Genomic DNA, 22,202 nt, shown 5'->3' on the forward strand with positions numbered 1-22,202 from the left:
GAACTCAGGGCCTGGGTGATGTCTCTGATCTTTTTCACTCAAGGCTAGCACTCTACCACTTTGAGCCACAGCTCCGCTTCTGATTTTCTGATGGTTCATTAGAGATAAGTCTCACAGACTTTCCTGCCCGGCCTGGTATCCAACCGCAGTCCTCAGATCTCAGCCTCCTGGGTAGCTAGGATTACAAGCCAGAACCACCAGCACCTGACCCCAGAGGATGCAAAGGATAAGAAAATTTGTACGATGCTTAGGAAACTCAAATAGCTTCACACATATGATCTGGGTTGATTCTCACAAGAATCCCACAGAAATAAACAATCAAATGTCGTCCTAAGGACTTGTCCAACAAACTCGATGGCTTAGAATAAAAACAAAAGCAAGGGCTGGGAGTATGGATTAGTGGTAGAATGCTTCCTGAAGTGGCACTGTGGCTCAAAGGGTAGAGTGCTAGCCTTGAGCAAAAAGAAGCCAAGGACAGTGCTCAGGCCCTGAGTTCAACCCCAGGACAGGCAAAGCAAAACAAAACAAAACAACAACAACAAAAAAACCCAAAACAAAAGTTCTCTTGCTTTTTCCATTTCTGAACCTTTCTTCTCTCAGAAACCCCACAGGTGAAGCCACCAAGATCTCCAACTAGATAACACCTTCGAACTCTTTTCTCCAAGGTTTATTTCCTCCGTGAGAAAATCCGAGGCCTAAGGAAAGTTAGGCGGCTTGCCCACGGTCGTGAGAGTCGCTCTTCTCACCACCCACTGGAGACGAGTGTGGGGTTCCCAGAGACCACACCGCACTGGGCAGCGGGGACCAGCGGCGAGCCCCGCCCTCCGCCGCCTCGGCCCCGCCCTCCGCCGCCGCGGCCCCGCCTCCGGCCCGCCCCTAGAGCTGTCCGCGGCAGTGCCTGACTGGTAGCAGGCTCCGGGGACCTCGAGGGGTCCTTCTCGCGGATGCCCAACGCGCTGCCTGCGCTGGTTCCGCGGGCGACTTCCGGTGTGAGTGAAGAGTGGTGGCGGAGGCGTAGAGGGACAGTGGGGGACGCTCAGGCCAGGACCATGGCGGACGGCGGCTCAGAACGGGCTGATGGGCGCATCGTCAAGATGGAGGTGGACTACAGCGCCACAGTGGACCAGCGCCTGCCCGAGTGCGAGAAGCTTGCCAAGGTGAGGGGAGGCCGGGTGGCTGTTGGCGGGCGCCAGGGGCTGAGTCACGGCGCAGATCCTGCCTAGGCCTCGGGGCCTGCGGGCTGGGGCGCCCCCATTGCCTGCCCTGCCTAGGCCTCGGGGAGCCCGCGGGCTGGGGCGCCCCGGCTGCCTGCCCAGCCCTGTTTAGGCTTCCTGCAGTAAGAGACCCCCAGGTCTGCCCGCGAGGGACCCTTGCAGAAGGAGCACGCTTGTGCTTACAGGTTCCCAAACACCCCAGGGGGTCGCTTCTTCTGCCCCGTAGAAGTTGGGGGCTCCCTCTTTCTCAAGTTTAGGTTTCCCAGGTAGGTTCAGGCCATTCCACCCTTCAGTTAGATCCGCGAGTTTGGTTCAGTGTCTGTTAGCAAAGTTGGCTTGTGTCGTGAAACAGGTTGGAAATCAGGGCAGTTTGACTGATCCTTAACTGGAAGAGGAGTTAAAAAGGTGGTGGTGCACACCCATCCTGCTTCCAGGACCCTTGTCCTGGAGGAGATAGTGAGCGGAATGAATTAATCCCAGTCATGCATCTTTTGTTTTTTGCCAGTCCTGGGGCTTGAACTCAGGGCCTGAGCACTGTCCCTAGCTTCTTTTTGCTCAAGGCTAGCACTCAAACTACTTGAGCCACAGTGCCACTTCCGGCTTTTTTCTTCTATATATGTGGTGCTGAGGAATCGAACCCAGAACTTCATGTATAGGAGGCGAGCACTTTACCACTAGGCCATATTCCCAGCCCTCCAGTCATGCATCCTAATGCGCCACCCAAGTGGAAAGTGTGTTTGTTCTCTCACTCCCTGGCTCTCTCTTCTCGCCTCTCTCCTTTCTGTCTTGTGCCGATGTTGGGGCTGTAACTCAGGGTTGCGCTCTAGCTTGGCTTTTTGCGTCCAAAACAGGAGCTCCACCACGAGCCACACCTCCCCATACAGCTTTTTGCTAGTTAATTGGAGATAAGAGTTTTGGGGATTTTTCTGTCTGGGCTGGCTTTGACCTGCAGTCCTCAGATCTCAGCCTCTTGAGTTAGCTAGGATTATAGATAGGAGCCACAGGCACCTAGCAGGTGTTCCTTCTTATTACTGGCAACAAAAAGCAGATGTTGGGATTGGGTCTCCATGTTGGGAATAGAGAAAGTGCACACAGTCACCTAATAGAGATGTAATAAGCAGTAGCTCAATCTCGTATCTTCCATGGAATTGGATTTATTAATTCTTTTGCAGTGTTAGGCCTTGAACTCAAGGTCTGCACACTCAACCCCCGAGTTACATCCCCACCCTTCCACATGGAATAGAAACTTAGTGAAAGAAAATATTTTGATGCCTTGAGTCAAACAACTTTGTATATCATTTTACACGAAGAAACCAAGGCTCAGAGTAAATTGCTCCAGTTACAGTTGGTCATCACTGGAATCCAGGATTCAAAACTTCAGGTTGCCTCTTTAAAGGGGGATGGGCACTTGCGGACTCAGCAACCATCCTGGTGCTAAGGATTACACCCAGACTTCCTCGAGGAATTCCATCACAAATACATACTGTTCATTTGGTTGTGTTCACTGCAAGTCTTGTCATTGTTCCTTAGGGATCTTACTGCGTAAGGATATTGCAGCATAGTACATAATTCATAGGCAAAAGGAACATTAAGAAACGTGTCACATCTAGTTCTTAGAATGAAACCTTTTTAATGCTTTTTTTTTTTCAGAACTTAATGGGGGCTTTACGAAACAGGGCTGAGATGTCAACTTCAATAAGTGGATCTGTACTTTTGAGGTTCAGTATGGTTGTTGAGAACAACAAGTTCATATCTGAGTTTATAGCAGTCAATGTAAAGAAACATCCATTCATTGAGGTGGAAAAACTCAGATGCCTACAGTATCAGGCAGATAACAATAGCCGGCATTTATTACGTTCTCTGTTTAGTGCTGTGTACTCTTAAGTGCTTATGTGCACTAATTCATTGATCTTCACCTCAGCCCTGATCTTGTTTTGTAGACAAGGAAACCGGGACTAGGAAACATTGAGTTGCATGGTCAACAGCTAGTAATGTAGGGAGCCAGAAGTAGAACCAAGGAGAATATCCACTTGAGTATCCACTTGTTCTGCCCAGAAAGGCAGATGTAATGAGAACATCAGTCTCTGAGCTTTGCCTAGGGCGCAGATCTCTACTCTGTGCCAGTTGGGAATGAAGGTGGTTCTTTGTCAATGCTGCTAATTTTCAGAGAGAAGCCAGAAATATGGATTCTTGTATGAAATGCCTTAATATTTAGAGACTGGATACTTACCTACCTTGAAGTGGTAGTTGAACCAGGCACTGCTGGCTCACACCAGTAATCCTAGCCACTCAGGAGGCTAAGACCTGGGGATCACAGTACAAAGCCGCCTGGGCAGGAAAGTCCATGAGACTCTTACCTCCAGTTAAGTACCAGAAAATCAGAAGTAGAGCTGTGACTCAAGTAGTAGAGTGCTAGCATTGAGCATAAACGCTAAGGGACAGTGCTCAGACCTTGAGTTCAAGCCCCATGACTGACAACAACAAAAACAAGTACAGCTGTTTCTAAAACTGAGATCTGGAAGGGAAAAAAATCTTCCTTTTATCGATATCTTGTGATAGATTGTAGGCTATTGTGTACAAGACCTAGCTAGTAGGACTGGGGCAGGTGGCTCATGCCTGTAATCCCAACTACTCTAGAGGCAGAGATAAGGAGGAGCTCAACTCAAGGCCAGCCTGAGCAAAAAGTTAACAAGAATCCATCTCAATCAGTAAGCTAAGCTTGGTGTTACATAACTATAATCCTAACTACTTGAGGGCATAGGTAGGATAATTGCAGTGCTAGGCCAGCCTTCTGAGCAAAAGTGCTATCTGAAAGGTAACATTCTTTTTTTTGTTTGTTTGTTTGCCAGTCCTGGGGTTTGAACTCACACCTGAGCACTGTCCCTGAGCTTCTTTTGCTCAAGGCTAGCACTACCACTTGAGCCACAGCGCTCCACTTCTGGCTTTTTCTGTTTATGTGGTACTAAGGAATTGAACCCAGGGCTTCAAGCATGCTAGGCAAGCACTCACTCAACCACTAAGCCACATTCCCAGCCCAAGAGAGCATTCTTTCAGATCCTACCTGAAAGAAAAAAATACAAAAGAAAGTCCTAGCCAGGGCTAGATGCTCCATGAAGTATGAAGATTGTTAGATAAAGCTCCTGCTCTCATGTAGCATAAAATCTGTACGGGAGAAAAAAAAATCTATAAGAAAGTCAGCTCTGCAGCGACGTATGTCGTGTTGCAGGCATGCCATTAGAGCTGCCCCGTGGTACGTGCTGTTATTATGCTCCCTTCTCTGAAGACGAAAGGCAGACCAGCTACAGAGGTTTTTACCCATCCACTCTAGTGCTTCGTGACTGGCATATGAGGAACCACATGATCCATCCTAACACTTTTTACGTGTGTGTGTGTGTGTGTGTGTGTGTGTGTACACAAACGAGTATGTACATGTGTGCATCCCCTCCCCCTAGTCCTGGGGCTGTCCCTAAGCTGCTTTTTGCTCAAGACTAGCACTCTACCACTTGAGCCACAGCACTACTTCTGGTGTTTTCTGTGTATGTGGTACTGAGGAATCGAACCCAGGGCTTCATACATGCTAGGCAAGCACTCTACAACTAAGCCACATTCCTAGCCTGTCTTTTAACTTGTATTGAGGAGTTGGGCATCTAGACAGAGCCTTTCCAAACTGCGTGGTTCACAGCAGGTCTTAACCCATGGGGTTTACTTCTGCTGATGACTCACCATGTGAAATATAAAAGTTTACCACCAGCAGCTTTACTAAAAGACTTCTAAGAAGTTGGCTTTAAATTTCAACTACTTTAACTTCTGTTCTCTTCTTGTTCAGTTAGCACCTCATTAACAAGATTGGAGCGATTGAAAGCCTTGGAGGCCGCAGGCATACAGGACTTGGAGACCCCGCATGGGGTGAGGCTGGGTACTCACTAGTCATCTGCCTTATTTGCAGCATTCTCTAGTGAGGATAATGAGTCTCAGAAGGCACCCATGTGGGCATGTCACTCTGGTCGCTCTTGCTGGCTTGTTAACTCTGAGGTGGGGGGCAGCGTGGAGAGGCCCACTTCCAGGAACTGTGAGATGGCCACAGGGTTAGATGCAGGAGACTTGTGGGGAAAGGAGCTGAGTGAATCAAGTTGTGTTCCGTGAGGTTGATGGTGGTATCCCTCAAATAGCACTAAATGACAGCCCAATCTTCCTTATGTGACAGTAAGAACTAAGAACCAGAAACCCTAAATATCAACCGAATTGTTCGGGTCAGGGTCTACCATTTAACACATACTGTGCAGATTGGTGCGAAGAAAGCAAAGGCTGCATTCCAAAAGAACTCATGACCACCCCATAGGTAAGATCTGTGTACTAGTAACCATGATACAGGTGTGAAAGGAAGTGCCACAGCCTCTACAGAAGCTCTGTGTGCGTGGCTGTGCCAGGGCCTATTGAGCTGCCTTGGCAAGCCGTGTAGGCAGAGTCCTTGCCCCTAAGGAGTCCATACCCTGGTGAGACACAAAGGCAGCTAAGCCAAGGCAGAATATAGTTTGTGCTAAATGCAGAGCAGAATGAGGCTGAGTGTTGCAGGAACTGCTCAGTGAACACAGACTTGACAGAAGAACTAGCCTCAGAAATACCTTTCTGAGCTGTTTAGTGTCCTGTCGTTACTGCAGTTCATGGCTCCTAAGTGGTTGTGTGCTTTCCTCTGTTGTAGGCTGCCATTCTTTATTGCTCTTGCTTCTGAATGAGACTGCCGTATTCCATCTGTCCCGTGATCACAGCCGCTGTGAATATGCCAGGCCGTGACTGTCTCTGTGAATGAGCAGTAGAATTTTATGTTTTCTATACTTCCTTTCCAGATGTTAAGCCATTTCTCTGCAGAGATAACTTTGATCAAAAGGCATGATTTTACAAGACAATATGCTCTAAACCAGCTGTTCAACTGGGGGGGGGGGGAGGGAGAAAGCTGAGGAGGGGGGGAGGTGAGAGAAAAATTGAGGGAGGAGGTACCAAGTTTGATAAGAAGTGTACTCACTGCCTTACAGACAAAACTGTAACCCCTCCGTACATCACTTTGACAGTAAATAAATAAATTTTTTAAAAGCCTGATTTGCAGTAGGATGCTAGGGTGAGTGGTGCCATGTGATGGAGAAAACCCAGGACCAGGAAGAGGAGCCCAGAAATTGCTCTTAGGCTGACCAGTCACACTGTTTTGTCCTAGCTTTTTAATCTGGAAAATGAAGTGATAAAATTAATTTTAACAATCTCTAGCAGTCTTTCCAGTAGGAAGATTCCTTGATATCTCTTGGTTTACTAACCTTCAACTTACAGAATTTATAGATTTGCCCATTGTTCTTTTCCTTTGGTAGGTGTTTAGCCAGTATTACACATGAACCTGAAGAGCTTTCAGAACTGGTAGTCCCCTTTGCAAAAGAAATATGAAAATATGTTAATATTCATGTCCCAGACTTAGGTAAAACAAGTTCAAATTGTGGCTATATAGGTCCCTGTTTTGTGCCACATAATTTTTGCCATACACCAGTGGTTCATGCCTATATTCCTAGCTACTCAGGAAACTGAGGTTTGTGGATCCCCATTTTAAACCATCCTAGGCAGGAAAGTCCATGAGACTTTTATCTCCAACTAACTGCCAAAAGCCAGAAGTGGAGCTGTGTCTCCAGTGGTAGAATGCTAGCCTTAGGCAGAAAAGCTCAGGGCAATGTTCAAGACTAGCCCCCATAGTTCAGGGCTGGAGTTGTGGCTCAGGTGGTAGGGTACCTGCTTAACAAGCTGGTAGCCCAGAGTTAAATCCCAATCACCAAAATAAAACAACAGCCACAACAAATGAGTAGTTTTAACTGGGGTTATTGCTCAGCATTAGCATGTGCTTAGATGAACAAGGCCCTGGGTTCTGTTCCCAGCAACATTCCCCTCCCTCCAACAATGAACTTACTTTGGAAAATCTGGCAGCAGTATTGTGAGAAGTCCAGACATTATCTATGCCCTTAATTCAAAAGCCATACCTCCCTCCAGTTCCTAGAGATGTAGTCTTGCAGATTCTTCTGCTCAGGCTGTTCTCTACATCTCAGCCTCTTTAATAGCTAGAATTGTAAGTGTGAGCCACCAGTGCTCAGTTTATTCTCGCATTTTAGGTAAAGCCGTCTGTGACTACCCAGTTAGTCTCTGGGCAGAACAAGATAAACTGGTATCCCCGGTCTGAGTTGCTAAATCAGAATCCCAAAGAAAGGCTAGCTAGCTGCGAGATCATTACTGTTTTATGTTAAGTTTTTCTTAGGCCGTTGTACCTGTTGAAAAACTTGAGTCCCGCAGGGAAGCACTGGAGACGCAGTAGGGCCATGAATGGAAAGGAACAGAGATACCTTACCCAAGTGAGCCTTCGGTTTTCCAGAGTAGCTCAATGTAGGGCAGTTGCTCGGTTTGTGTTGCTGTTTTTCATTGTTTAATTTTGCCTTTTGTTCTAGGAAGGAAGACTTCAAGAAGTCATTGAAACCCTTCTGTCCTTAGAAAAACAGACCCGCACTGTGAGTAGATAAGATTCGAGTGAGGTCCTCGGTCCCCAGGGACTTCACTCAGCATTGTCCACTTACTTCGCACCCCCCTGTTTCTCTGCAGGCCTCCGATATGGTGTCCACCTCCCGCATCTTAGTGGCAGTGGTGAAGATGTGCTATGAGGCTAAAGAGTGGGACTTACTTAATGAAAACATTATGCTTCTATCAAAACGGCGGAGTCAGTTAAAACAAGTGAGTTCACAGTTGCTTCAAAAACACTTGCATTTAAATAAGAACTTGGAAAACTATTCTTGTGACTGTTTTAAACATGTTAAATGTTAAATCCTCTGTACAGAATATACAGGATGTTTTAAAATCTATTCTTTATTTCTCTTGTCAGTGCTACTTTGTTCTATTTTCCCTATTGCGTCTTACTTCATTTTTAAGTGTTTATGCTATAGTCTTCACAACCTGTGTTGTTAATCCCTTCATCTTTAACTGAGGCTTCTGTTGTTTATTGCTGGGATTGGAGCCGTGCATGCTAGGAAAGCACTGACACCCCTTCCCTAAAAATGTACTTTTCCCACTGCTTTTTGAAGTCTCACTGTTGGGTGGTCTTCTAGAAACCATTATTAGAACTTAGAGCTATGTTTTGTAAGAGACGGTGTCTCCAGGAGCATTGCACTTGTTAATGCATTATGGTTTACAATGAAAAATGTGGCCAGGGCAGTGTTGTGCTCTGTCCCTCCACTCAGGAAGCTGAGGCCAGAGAACTGATGGAGGCCTGGGGATTCAAGGCCAGCCTGGGTACCATAGTGAGACAGCATCTGCAGAGAGGAAAAGAAACAAACAAAACCCCTAGCTTTGTGAGCTAAAGGTAACTGGGGCTACTTGAATGTGAATACATTTTATGGAAGTCGTGCCAACATGTGCTACTTATGTTTTTGGCTAGCTTAAATTTAATTAAACTTGATGTGATTTAATACTTCCCTGATGACTCAAAGTCCAAATTATTATCAGTGATTATGATTTGCTACTTAAAGTCTAGACTAGGGTTTTCCAATGATGGGCCACCTATTTTTATAAATAAACCAGAGCACAGCCCCATACATTTATGGGTGTATTTTCCCTGTCAGCTTCAAGTTACAATGGCAGAGTTGCTCACGTGCCACAGAGATTGGGTGCTCCGTAAAGTCCAAGGTTACTTGGCAAAGATTTGAAAAAAAAATTTATACAAATGATTGCTCTTACTAGGCAGCAGTGGCTCACACCTGTCAACTACTCAGAAGGCTGAGATCTGAGGATCACGGTTCAGAGCCATCCGGGCAGGATAGTCTATGAGCCTCTTATCTCCAATGAACCAGCAGAAAACTGGCGTGGCGCTGTGGCTCAGAGTGGTAGAGTGCTAGCTTTGCGCGCAAAAGCTCAGCGACAGCAGCCAGGCTCAGTTCACGACCCTTGACCACCTCCAACAACAACAAAAATATTACTCTTACCAAGACCATGGAGTGTTAGCATTGGAGGAAATGAAGTCCAGTCCTCTAATGTCTCCCGAGGAAACTAAGGGCAAGAGATTGGGTGTTTCAGAGGTGCATTTAACTGAGGTGGTGTGCTCACTGCAGAGCTTCACCCACAGTGATTTTACTGACTCTTGTCCTCTGCCCCATGTCTCCTGATCATGGCTTCAGCACTGCGCAGTTCTCCTCTCCTTGCCCTTTCCCTTTCCTCCACTGCACTTCCCTGCCTCTTTGCTGGCTGCCCCTTGGCATCGGAGCTTTCCCAGCCATTACTAAATAGTCAGTACTTCTTTGCCAGAAGTGGATGAATTTTGAGACCTCTGCAGTTATTTCAGAGTCTGGAGTTAACTTGGAAAAACCAAATATTACCCTAGCCCTTCCATCAGTAGAACACACTGTTTCCTTTGATGGGGAATGGATTTTACTTATGGATGTTTTTAATATTTTAGGCTGTTGCAAAAATGGTTCAGCAGTGCTGTACCTATGTGGAGGAGATCACAGACCTTCCAGTCAAACTTCGATTAATTGATACTCTGAGGATGGTCACCGAGGGAAAGGTGAGTGTCCTGTCAGTGTAACTCACAGTGGTCAGTGCTTGCATCTATTCAGGGCACGTGAGTATAGGGCATTTTATGTGTGTGTGTGTGCATCTGTGTGCTTTTTAAGAAAAAAGACAGCTGGATGCCAGTGGCTCGCACCTGCAACTCTAGCTACTCAGGAGGCTGAGATCTGAGGATCACAGTTTGAAGCCAGCCCAGGAAGGAAAGTCCTTGAGACTTTTATCTCTAAGAAACTACCAAAAAAAAAAAAAAAACCCACCTGAAAGTGAAGCTGTGATTCAAATGGTAGAGGGCTAATCTTGAGCAAAAGAAGCTCAAGGTTTCTGCCCAGACCCTGAGTTCAAGGCCCAGGATTGGCACAAAAAAAGAAAGCTGGGCACTGGTGGCCCACACTTGTAATCCTCGCTGCTCAGGAGGCTGAGATCTGAGGATTGCAGTTCGAAGCCAGCCCAGGCAAGAAAGTCCCCATGAAAGAGTCTTTCTGCCAGTTAACCACTCAAAAACTACACATGGCCAACCAAAGTGGCTCCTGTGATAGAGCACTGGCCTTGAGCGAAAAAGCTCAAGGATGGCAGCGGGCTCTCAGAGCCTCAAAACCAGGACCAAAAAAAAAAAAAAGATTCTGAGCATTTGAGTTACAGATACTAGGCTGCATGTGCTCTCTGTAAATGTGTCATGTTTTCAGTAATTATTTTAAAGCCATGTTCCTTTTTTGTGTAACTTATTTTCACATCCTGGGGTAATTTCATATTTAGGTTGTGACCTCAAAGCTAGGAAGCACTCTCTCTCATCTGCTGTGAGGGCGTGGCATCCCAGCGGCAGGACGAGAACGCGTGTGCATAGTTCCGTCACAGTTCCATCCTACCCTTTACATTTGATAACAGAAATTTCTCCTTTTCTTTGTAGATTTACGTTGAAATTGAGCGTGCTCGACTGACCAAAACTTTAGCAACGATAAAAGAACAAAATGGAGAGGTGAAGGAGGCAGCCTCCATTCTACAAGAGTTACAGGTATGGTGCTATGCTTTGGAGCTGGTCACCTTCATGTTGAGTTGGCCATATTTCTTATGGAGGTCATTCATTATCATACATCATCATCTTTTGACGAACCACCGAGAGAGTGTATGCGACAGATTGTGAGGTTAGTTAGGCCTCTGGAAATGGTGTCATTACTGGCTAAGTTTAATTGCTCCAAAAAAATATTGAAGCAGAGTTAGGGTCAACAAGTGAATTAATTGAATTGGGAGTATAGATAGCTCAGTGGTAGAGAACACACTCAACTTAGTATGAGACCTTACCTTTAATCCCAGTGATTTTCCTTAACTTGGGGGCCATTGTTTGAAGATTTGGATTCTCTTTGGAGAATTCATGCTATTCATGAATATAATTCATGTTACTTGTCATTTACTATAGTGACTATTTGTTCACTGGAAAGTTTCCTTTTTTTTTTTTTTTTTTGCCAGTCCTGGGGCTTGAACTCAGGGCCTGGGCACTGCCCCTGAGCTTCCTTTTACTCAAGGCTAGCACTCTACCACTAGAGCCACAGCCATCACTTCCAGCTTTTTCTGTTTATGTAGTACTGAGGAATCAAACCCAGGGCTTCATCACTGCTAGGCAACCACTCTACCACTAAGCCACATTCCCAGCCCTTCACTGGTAAGTTTCTGGTCCAAATTGTCTAAACAAAGGACAACTGCCCAGGCTGGGGGCTGGCTCAGTGGTTAAACACATGCCTCACATATCCAGGACCCTGGGTTTGGTTCCCCCAGCATTGTGAAAACAAGACAGACAGCCCACTGAGAAAGGGCAGAAGAAAAATCTCCTAATTTCCCAGGTTTCATGATGTTCTTTTGTTTGTTTTGTTTTTGCCAGTTGTGGAGCTTGAACTCAAGGCCTGAGCACTGTCCCTGGCTTCTTTTTGCTCAAGGCTAGCACTCTGCCTCTTGAGCTACAGCGCCACTTCTGGGTTTTTCCATATATGTGGTGCTGAGGAACCCAGGGCTTCATGTATGCGAGGCAAGCACTCTACCACTAGGCCATACTCCCAGCTCCTCATGATGGTCTTTTAAGAGAGACCTTGAAGTGAGACAGTACAGCTAAGAAATCTGAGGAAAGTTTTCTTGGACTTTCTTACTTAGAAAATGCATGTACATGATGCCCAAAATCTTGCAAATAAATTCTCACTCTCATTGGGAACCAGCCAGATCTCCTCTTTAAGTTAAATGGATTGCCCTAACGTTTCAGTCTTATACCTTACCCATTTTGCTAAATGAAGAGAAAAAAAGTAATGTTCCTGAGAGGCTTCTGCATTCTTGGGTTTTGTTGGTTCATCTTTTCCCCACCATCTCCTGTGCCCCGTGGGCTTCATCTCATTTAACACTGATGTACATGGCTATCTGTTACTGCATGTTCCAGTCAAACCAAGACTTGAGAGTTGCTAAGTAAACGTGGTAACCTGTGGGTTTGTACTGGCTCAGCTTAGCTTCAGACGCTATTCTTTTTTACTAACAGATTTGACTTGTTAGAGCTTTATGTCCATAGGAGAACTGGTGAGAAATTACAGAAAGTCCCCGAGCATGTCCTGCCCGCACACGCACAGCCTGTGGACTCTGCTGGGCCCGAACCCAGCGGAGTGCTAGCTCCTTAAGGTGTGCGAGCCACCTGCATTCAGCCACACCTTCAGTCCGTGCCCTACACCAGGCTTCGAGTGTAATGGAATTGTTCTGTGGGTTTTGGCACATGTGTTAGTGCTGTGTGTCACCCACCCCCATTGGATGATAGTGTCTGTATTTCCATTATGATAGTAGTTACACAACTACAAAACTTTAGTGACACAGTCAGCGTAGGACTTCATACCACTTTACTACATGATAATTGTTTCTAATTCCCTGAAGGTAACTAGCTCCACAGAATTAGCGACGTTCTCCATACTTCAATGGAGACTTTTTTTTTGGTGCTGGTCCTGGGTCTTGAACCGGAGCCTGGGTGCTATCTCTGAGCTTTTGTGCTGAAGGCTAGTGCTCTACCACTGGAGACACAGCTCTGCTTCTGGCTTTTATGGTAGTTAATTAGAGATAAGAGTCTTACAGGCCCTTTGAGCCATGTTCCTCAGATCTCAGCCTCTTGAGTAGCTACAATTACAGGTGTGAACCACTGGCGTCCAGCTGAATGAAGACTTATTATTTCACCAGGAGGGCTGGAGGCTGGCAGCTTGGCTTAAGTGATAGAGCACCTTCCCTGCTAGCAGACAGCCCTGTGTTTAAACCATAGTACCAGGTAAAAAGAAAAGTAGAATTATTGGTCAAGGGAGCCTGCTTTCATATGTTCTAAATTTCATTGCAGTTCATAAAAATTACTCATATAAACTTATTTGGGAATTACTCTGCTAGGTGGAAACTTATGGGTCAATGGAAAAAAAAGAGCGAGTGGAATTTATTTTGGAGCAGATGAGGCTCTGCCTGGCTGTGAAGGATTATATTCGTACACAAATCATCAGCAAGAAAATTAACACCAAGTTTTTCCAGGAAGAGAATACAGAGGTGAGCGCATCTCTGACTACCTATTTGCTTTGAAAGCATTTGAATAAAACCCCTACACTTATTTACCATGTCAACTTTTTTTCAGAACTTGAAGTTGAAATACTACAACCTAATGATTCAGCTGGACCAGCATGAGGGATCTTACCTGTCTATTTGTAAGCACTACAGAGCCATCTACGACACTCCATGCATACAAGCGGAAAGTGAGAAGTGGCAGCAGGTGAGGGCGCTCTGACTGGTGCGCAGCCTTGTGGGACTGCAGGTTTGCTTGCTTGCTTGCGTCTCCTTGGAACTGTACTAGTTATCTCTGTGCATTGTGGGGATTTTCACTGGGCCTTGACTGCTGCCACTGCCTGGGCAGTTCTCTTAATTAGAAATCGGATTTTACTATGTACCACATTCATCAGATCAACCACTAACGCAGGGACCAGATAAGATTCGGCATCACTCTGGAGAAAACCAGATATAGTGGTACACACTCGTAATCCAAGCATTTGGTTAGGGCTAAAGCAGGAGGATAGCAAGTTGGAGTCCTGCTACAGAGCAAGACCATGTCTCAGAAAAAAAAACCAAAAAAAAACAAACCTTGTTATGTTTAACTTGTAACATAATTATGCTGACAGTTATGTTAGCAAGAACTTTGTCAGGAAATATTTTTAAAAATACAACCTGGAACCTGACACTTGTGGCTCACGCCTGTAATCCCAGCTACTCAGGAGGCTGAAATCTGAAGCTCAAAGCCAGCCCAGGCAGGAACGTTCATGACACTCATCTCCAAAAGCCAGAGTGGCACTGTGGCTCAAGTGGTAGAGCACTAGCGTTAAGCAAAACAAGTGGAAGGACAGCACCCAGGACCAGAGTTCAAGCCCCAGGATCAGGAAAACAAAACAAAACAAAAACCAGCTGGCAGTAGTTCAAGTTATTTGCTGTACTCATGTTATGAAAACTAAATATGAAAAGACAGCCTGGGGGGGGAGGGGGGAGGGGAGAATGTGGGAGGAGGTAACAAACAGTACAAGAAACATATGAAACTGTAACCTCTCTGTACATCATTTTGGCAATAAATGAGAAAAAAATTAAAAACAAAAACGAACAACAAAAAAAAGAAAAATTAGTTTTGTACAATAAAATCTACACATAAAATTTTACTTAGAGATTAAAAAAAAAAAAGAAAAGATAGCCTGGTAAGTTTTTTTTTTTTTCCCCTAAGACTGTTTGTAATACAAAATTAAGACTGTATGCATCCATCCCACAACTTCACAGTTCTAGCTAGACCAAGTTCCCTTATGTTTCTAGCAACACTTAACACTGTGTTGTACTCTTTCTTTAGGCTCTGAAAAGTGTCGTTCTCTATGTCATCCTGGCTCCTTTTGACAACGAACAGTCAGATTTGGTTCACCGGATCAGTAGTGATAAGAAGTTGGAAGAAATTCCCAAATACAAGTAAGTGCACATGCATTAGCTTGTGTCTCAGAAACAGCACCCTCCTAACAAGGTTGTGGAAGACTATAAAGAAAACTGTGAGATCTTTAATTGCTAAAATAATAATGATAATCCTTTCTTCCTTTTTTTTTTGCCAATCAGTCCTGGGGCTTGGACTCAGGGCCTGAGCCCTGTCCCTGGCTTCTTTAGTGCTCAAGGCTAGCACTCAAGTGCTTGAGCCACAGTGCCACTTCTGGCTTTTTCTGTTTATGTGGTGCTGAGGAATCAAACCCAGGGCTTCGTGCATGCTAGGCAAGCACTCTACCACTAAGCCATATTCCCAGTCCCATAATGAGATTATACGTACTTTATTCTAAACCACACATCAAGTACACATTTTTTGTCAAGGCCCATTTAGGAGCTTTTGATTAACCATTTATAAAGCTGCATCAGTAATAGCTTTGTGATTTGGGAGTTATGTACATCTGAAAGCCTGCTTTTCATAGATGAAGCAGATGTGCTTCATGAGAAGCACGGTGAGTTTCTTTCTTTCTTTCTTTCTTTTTTTTTGCCAGTCCTGGGCCTTGGACTCAGGGCCTGAGCACTGTCCCTGGCTTCTTTTTGCTCAAGGCTAGCACTCTGCCACTTGAGCCACAGCGCCACTTCTGGCCATTTTCTATATATGTTGTGCTGGGGAATCGAACCCAGGGCTTTATCTATACAAGGCAAGCACTCAACCACTAGGCCATATTCCCATCCCCAACCCAGGGCATCATCTATATGAGGCAAGCACTGTACCACTAGGCCATATTCCCAGCCCCGAGTTTCTGTTTTTAAGAGCTGTTTTTCTTCTGTCTGTTTGAGTGTCTGAAGCGTTACTTTGTAGATTGTCAAATACAGTACAGGGGTATGCGGCTTTTTGTTTGTTTTTGTTGCCTGTCCTGCGGCTTGAACTCAGGGCCTGAATACTGTCCCTGGCTGCTTTTTGCTCAAGGCTAGCACTCTACCTCTTGAGCCACATCGCCACTTCTGGCTTTTTTTGTTTATGTGGTGCTAAGGAATCGAACTCAGGGCTTCATGCATGCCAGGCAAGCACTCTACCGCTAAGCCACATTCCCAGCCCTCTGCGGCTTTTTTTTTTAAGCAGGAGAATTCACTCAGGATCACTGGGGTAGGTGGGAACAGTGGGAAAGTCGATAAGCCAGAATGCAGTCTGTAGTGTTCTACCAAAGTATATAAACAGCCCGTTGGTTCTGAAATCTGCCATTTCACAGTCTGATTGTCCCTTGGCTGAGGGGCTGGGCTTCAGAGGGCTTCCAGCTGTGGATTTGTTCAGATGTGATCCTGGGAGTGGAACCCAGGTGTAAGTCCTATGCACCTCATGCGCATGGCTCTAAGGTCGTTTTATAACTGTTGGTGAAACCGGCTGCTGTTCCTGAGCCATCATCACTGTCGCACCTCCTGCCCAGCTCTAGTCTCTCGCTGCCGTCACTGGTGCCTGTCTTCCACAGCTCAGCTCACCTGTCTTCAAGTTTATGCCGTCAGGTTTACAATTGGGGCTCACACTGGCTCTTAAAAAGTTTCAGATTTTGCAACATTTCAGATTTAAGATTTTTTGCCTTAGAGATGTTAAACCTGTATTCAGTGATAATTGTTACAGATTTGTGGTATTAAGTTGTATGCAATTTACAGGGATCTTTTAAAGCTTTTCACCACGATGGAGCTGATGCGCTGGTCCACGCTTGTTGAGGACTACGGGATGGAGTTGAGGAAAGGCTCCCCGGAGAGCCCTGCCACCGATGTGTTTGCTTCTACGGAGGAAGGTGAAAAAAGGTGGAAAGACTTGAAGAACAGAGTTGTTGAGCATGTAAGAATCTGGCATGATAGACTTACGGTTTAAATTTTCACCTTCAGCTCCTGGAATTTACTTTTCTAGAACATCTGAATTTGACTTCAGTGGCGCTGGGCCTAGTAGTTCATCCTGTAATTGCATCTACTTAGCAGGTGGTAGTAGAAAGGTCTCTGTTTGAGGCCAGCCTGAATAAAGAGTTAGCAATACCCTGTCTCAGAGAAAAGCCTAGGGCTAAGCACCTGTGGTTTATACCTGTAATCTGAGCTACTCAGGAGGCAGAGGTCTGAGGATCACAGTTTGAAGCCAGCTAGGCAAGAAAGTCCACGAGACTCTTAACATCCCATTAACCCGGAGTTCAAGCCCTAAGACCAGCACAAAAAAGAAAATACCATGTTGGTACATCTATAATCCCAGCCACAAAGGCCTCAGAGAAAAAAGGATTGCAATGTGGTGCTTTTATATGATCTTTTGTTTGTGACAGCCTTTCATTGTGGTTTAGAGAAAAGGTCTCATCGTGTTGCCCAGGCTTGAACACCTGGACTGAAGCAGTCCTCCCACTTTAGCTTCCTAGTAGCTGGAACTGAAGTGTGTGTTCTGTTGTAGTCAGTTATGATTGTTTTAGCCTTTTGAACTTATGTTTCATAATTAGAAAAGTTTAACTTTGATTCTTGGGTTATCGAAATATTTTAGTGTAGTTATTTTGTTTGTTGTTGGTTTTTTTTTTTTTTTTGGCCAGTCCTGGGCCTTGGACTCAGGGCCTGAGCACTGTCCCTGGCTTCTTCCCACTCAAGGCTAGCACTCCGCCACTTGAGCCACAGCGCCGCTTCTGGCCGTTTTCTGTATATGTGGTGCTGGGGAATCGAACCTAGGGCCTCGTGTATCCGAGGCAGGCACTCTTTTTTTTTTTTTTTTTTTTTTTTTTTCAATAGAATTCTTTTATTGCATCACTGAAGTATCACAAACTGGTTGTCAGGATCCTGGATGGTGTTTCTGAAGATGAGTTAACTTAGATCTTATTCATCAGCCTGTTGAACTGTTCCTTTTTCAGAAACATAGATACCATCCAAAAATTTTCTGATATCCTTGTTTTTAACTGTTGTTGCTTGCTGAATCAAAGCAGCTGAATTTGAGACAAGTTCAATATCATTTCCTTCAAGGATTAATTCATCTTTCTGGGCTTGAGATACAGAACAAGCAACACCTGTTCTCATCCGAACTCTTCGGATGTATTTCTCACCCAAGAAGTTTCGGATTTCAACTAGAGACCCATTCTCCTGAATAACAACGTTGATGGGGAAGTGAGCGTACACAGACCTCATCTTGTAGCGGAAGCCCAGTGTAACACCCTTGATCATGTTCTGTACATGACTACAGATAGTGCGAACGGTGGCCAGTTCCTTTCTGTTTCCCCACCATTTGTCAACCCGGAGCCTCTTCTTTTTTTTTCCAAGGAGACTGAGTTCTACGTTGATGTGGTTGAAATCCCTCCGCAGGGTTCCGCGGGGGCCCTTCACGATCACTGTGCGTCCCTTCAGAGTGATGTCGACATTCTCTGGAATGTCGACAGTCTGATTGCTGAGAATGGTCTTCATTCTCGCAGTAGATGGGGCAAAGAGAGCTCTTTTTTTTTTTTTTTACACTTTTTTTTTTTTTTTTACACTTTTTTTTTTTTTTGACAGTCCTGGGCCTTGGACTCAGGGCCTGAGCACTGTCCCTGGCTTCTTCCCGCTCAAGGCTAGCACTCTGCCACTTGAGCCACAGCGCCGCTTCTGGCCGTTTTCTGTATATGTGGTGCTGGGGAATCGAACCTAGGGCCTCGTGTATCCGAGGCAGGCACTCTTGCCGCTAGGCTATATCCCTAGCCCCCGAGGCAGGCACTCTTGCCACTAGGCTATATCCCCAGCCCCTAGTGTAGTTATTTTTTACCACATAGTCAAAGCAAATATATACTCAACTGTATACTTAAGAAGTTGTATGCAATGTCAGTTCACAAGTGATTCCAGAAGTATTTTGAGGTTTTGAACCCGCTTCCTTCCAGTGGTGGGCCAAAGACAGGTGAAAGCCCTGCGTTTTGGATATTGTGACTAAATGTACCTGTATGTGAGAACAGATGGCTGCGGGCTTGCTGACAGCTGTTCTGGTGTCCCCTACCCTCTTTCTCTCCCCAGAATATTAGAATAATGGCCAAGTACTACACCCGGATAACAATGAAGAGGATGGCGCAGCTCCTGGACTTGTCTGTTGATGTGAGTAGTCCCTGGGCGGGAGTGGTTTGTCACCCTTCATCTCAAATGTCAGAAACTTGTACATACTGACTGAGCACACTTATTTGATCACTATTTACTTACGTATTTACTTATTTGAGGAAGGGTCTCTCTCTATAGCCCAGAAGGAGCTCAAATTGGAGATCTTCCTGCTTCAGTTTTCAGAGTACTGGGATTACAGGTCTTCTCCACAATACCAACTCTTCAGTGTTTGACTTTTTTTTTTTTTTTTTTGCCAGTCCTGGGCCTTGGACTCAGGGCCTGAGCACTGTCCCTGGCTTCTTTTTGCTCAAGGCTAGCACTCTGCCACTTGAGCTGCAGCACCACTTCTGGCCATTTTCTGTATATGTGGTGCTGGGGAATCGAACCGAGGGCTTCATGTATACGAGGCAAGCACTCTTGCCACTAGGCCATATCCCCAGCCCCCAGTGTTTGACTTTTATATGATAGAGAGCTTCCCAAGCTATCTTGAGTACCAAAAAAGTGCCCTAAATAATTAGTTTATATAGTTAACATTAGTGTTATTTATGCCAGTTAAACCTTCTCTTAGGAGTTTGGGAATTGGGATTCAATTTCCAGTCCTCACCGCCCCCCCACCCAAAAAAAAATAAAGTTTTTAAAAAATTTTTTTGACTTAAATTCTATGTTGATGTGTGTAATAAATACACTTGGGTTTCTAGAAGAGCTAGTGCGAGGGTGAGACAGAGGAGCCTTGGCCGTGGCCCCCCTGACACCGCCACAGACCTGCTGGGGCGTTGCGCGGGGGCAGGGTGGGAGGCAGACAGACAGCAGGGGTGTGCAGCTGCCATGGAAGGAACCTCGGAACTGGAGGCCTGGTCCTCGTGGCAGGCAGCTACATTCTCAATTGTGGGCCAAGTCCTCATTGTCCCCTCCTGGGCAGAGCCTGTGTTCTCACCCAGCCTTGGGAAACAGGCAGCCGCTCCATGGGGCCTCTTTTTTTTTTTTTGGCCAGTCCTGGGCCTTGGACTCAGGGCCTGAGCACTGTCCCTGGCTTCTTCCCGCTCAAGGCTAGCACTCTGCCACTTGAGCCACAGCGCCGCTTCTGGCCGTTTTCTGTATATGTGGTGCTGGGGAATCGAACCTAGGGCCTCGTGTATCCGAGGCAGGCACTCTTGCCGCTAGGCTATATCCCCAGCCCCTCCATGGGGCCTCTTAAACGGCACCGGAAAGGCAGGGGGCCGCCCCGATGTTGACGCTGCCCTGCTCCCTGGCCTGACCTAGGGACAGCACGGTCTGTTCCTCCCTGCACTAAGAGAAGTACCTTGCAGTGACTGCAATAGTGGTACTGTGCGCTGCCCTTGCTGTTAAATGCATTTTCACCTGCTGTCTTCCTGGCTGAAGAGTTTGAAAAATGCTTCCTCACGTTTTATTTATCATCAGTGGTTATGTGTTTGTCTCGCAGGAGTCCGAGGCTTTCCTCTCGAATCTAGTCGTGAACAAGACCATCTTCGCTAAAGTAGACAGGTTGGCAGGAATCATCAACTTCCAGAGACCCAAGGATCCCAATAACTTATTAAATGACTGGTCGCAGAAATTGAACTCGCTCATGTCTCTGGTCAACAAGACCACACACCTCATAGCCAAAGAGGAGATGATTCATAATCTGCAGTAAGGTCCGGTGCGTTTACAAAAGAGAGAAAATTGGAAGTGATTAAAAAAGGAAAAAAAAAAGCTGTTATCCTGGTGTACATGTGGTTTTTCTGTTCTCTTCCTCTTTGTCGAAATTAATGCTAGGAGTGAGCAGACCCGAGGCTGGCTCTCCCTCCGCGCTCTGGCCTCCGTAACACCCCACGTTCACAGTTGGTACAAAACCAATGACACAACACGTTCCTGTCTTCCAAATAATACGTAACAACTTGTGTCTTCACTTCCCGAGGATGCCTTCCTGTCGTTTGAAAACCTCCTGCCATCACTTGTTTCATTGTGATCATGAAAGCACACAGGCAGTGTTGCTGCTCATCAGGGGCAGGGTGATAGAACGAAAGGAGGCTGGAAACCATCTTGATTCCAAATTCAAAAGCACAGGACGTTGGGTGCAGTTGTGATTGGTATCTTTATGGTGTGGCAGTCTCCAGATGGAGCACTCTGGTAGGATACAGATTTTTTTTTTTTCCTTTTTAATTAAAAAAAAACAAAACTGTTCTCATTCACAGTAGTTGGATTTCTTTTACCCCTGGCCTTCACCTGGCTTGGCCAGTCGTTTCATAAAATTAAGTGACATTGGGTCTTAAGTTCACTCTGGGGTTTTTTTTGTTTTGTTTTTGTGCCAGTCTTAGGGCTTGAACTCAGGGTCTGAGCACTGTCCCTGGCTTCTTTTTGCTCAAGGCTAGCACTCTACCACTTGAGCCACAGTGTCACTTCTGACTTTTTTTTTTTTTTTTGCCAGTCCTGGGGTTTGAACCTAGGGGCACTTTTTACTCTCTATGTGGTGCTGAGGAATTGAACCTTGTATACATGAAGGTGTATACAAGGCGAGCACTTTACCACCAGGCCATATTCCCAGCCCCTTAAGTCCACTCTGTAGAGAGGTAGTAACTTTTCTTCCTCTTTTAGAGATAATGTCTATGTTACTCTTCCCATTTCAACCTCACAAATGTCAAGATTACAGGTGTGTTACTGTACCTGGCATAAGGCTTCTTTGTCATTTTATTTAGAGGGTCTAATTGAATTGTTAATATTCCAAATTACGTGCCTAAATCTATTGTGCAATGCTGGGTTATCTTATTTTTAATACTTAAAAAATGAAAAAAAGCAACACTTAAGGTAAAAACATAATCTTTTCCATAGAATTAAAATAGTTTCACTGTGTAATGCCTGAGGTCAATTAGCATGAGCAAATATTGGGAGCTTTTATATTTTCAGAGAAAATTTAAAAATGAAAAAAATGTGAGAAAGTTACTTAAGGTATTTGAGTGAATTAAATGAAGTTCTCCTTTAAAAGAAATCCAAGCCGTGTGCTGATTTCACACCTATAATTCTAGCAATAGGAGGAGGCTGTAATCTGAGATTGCAGTTTGAAGCCAGCCCGGGCAGGAAAGTCTATGTGACTATTATCTCCAGTGAACTATGGGGAAAAATAACACCAGAGCGGAGCTGTGGCTCAAGCAGTTGAGTGCTAGCCTTAAGCAAAAAAGCTCAGGACAGCACCTGGTCCCTGAATTCAAGCTGTAGGAGCAGCATGCTCACGTACATAACACGCACACACATGCACACACACACTCTCAAGTAGGAAACCATAGTCTAGAAATGGCATTTTTCTAATTTCCCCTTTAGTGGCTAGCGCTCTACCACTTGAGCTACAGCCCCACTTCTGGTTTT

At 45.4% G+C, this 22,202-nt stretch overlaps 2 protein-coding genes across 2 annotated transcripts; one reads left to right on the forward strand and one right to left on the reverse strand.

Annotated features, from left to right (window-relative positions):
• The first annotated feature begins 959 nt into the window (after positions 1-959).
• Psmd12 (proteasome 26S subunit, non-ATPase 12) lies at positions 960-20,585 on the forward strand. Its single transcript, XM_048366939.1, has 11 exons — positions 960-1,157; positions 7,682-7,741; positions 7,833-7,961; positions 9,676-9,783; positions 10,693-10,797; positions 13,176-13,325; positions 13,411-13,545; positions 14,656-14,768; positions 16,440-16,614; positions 18,768-18,845; positions 20,287-20,585. Exons 1-11 carry the CDS (start codon positions 1,050-1,052, stop codon positions 20,494-20,496), a joined length of 1,371 nt encoding a protein of 456 aa, XP_048222896.1. The 5' UTR covers positions 960-1,049; the 3' UTR covers positions 20,497-20,585.
• Positions 17,508-18,212, reverse strand: LOC125366343 (60S ribosomal protein L9). The gene has a single exon (XM_048366944.1). The coding sequence runs from the start codon at positions 18,189-18,191 to the stop codon at positions 17,613-17,615; it is 579 nt and encodes a 192-aa protein (XP_048222901.1). The 5' UTR covers positions 18,192-18,212; the 3' UTR covers positions 17,508-17,612.
• Positions 20,586-22,202: the final 1,617 nt, after the last annotated feature.

The sequence above is a fragment of the Perognathus longimembris genome, chromosome 17, assembly GCF_023159225.1.
Source record: "Perognathus longimembris pacificus isolate PPM17 chromosome 17, ASM2315922v1, whole genome shotgun sequence".
In the NCBI taxonomy this organism is placed as follows: domain Eukaryota; kingdom Metazoa; phylum Chordata; class Mammalia; order Rodentia; family Heteromyidae; genus Perognathus; species Perognathus longimembris.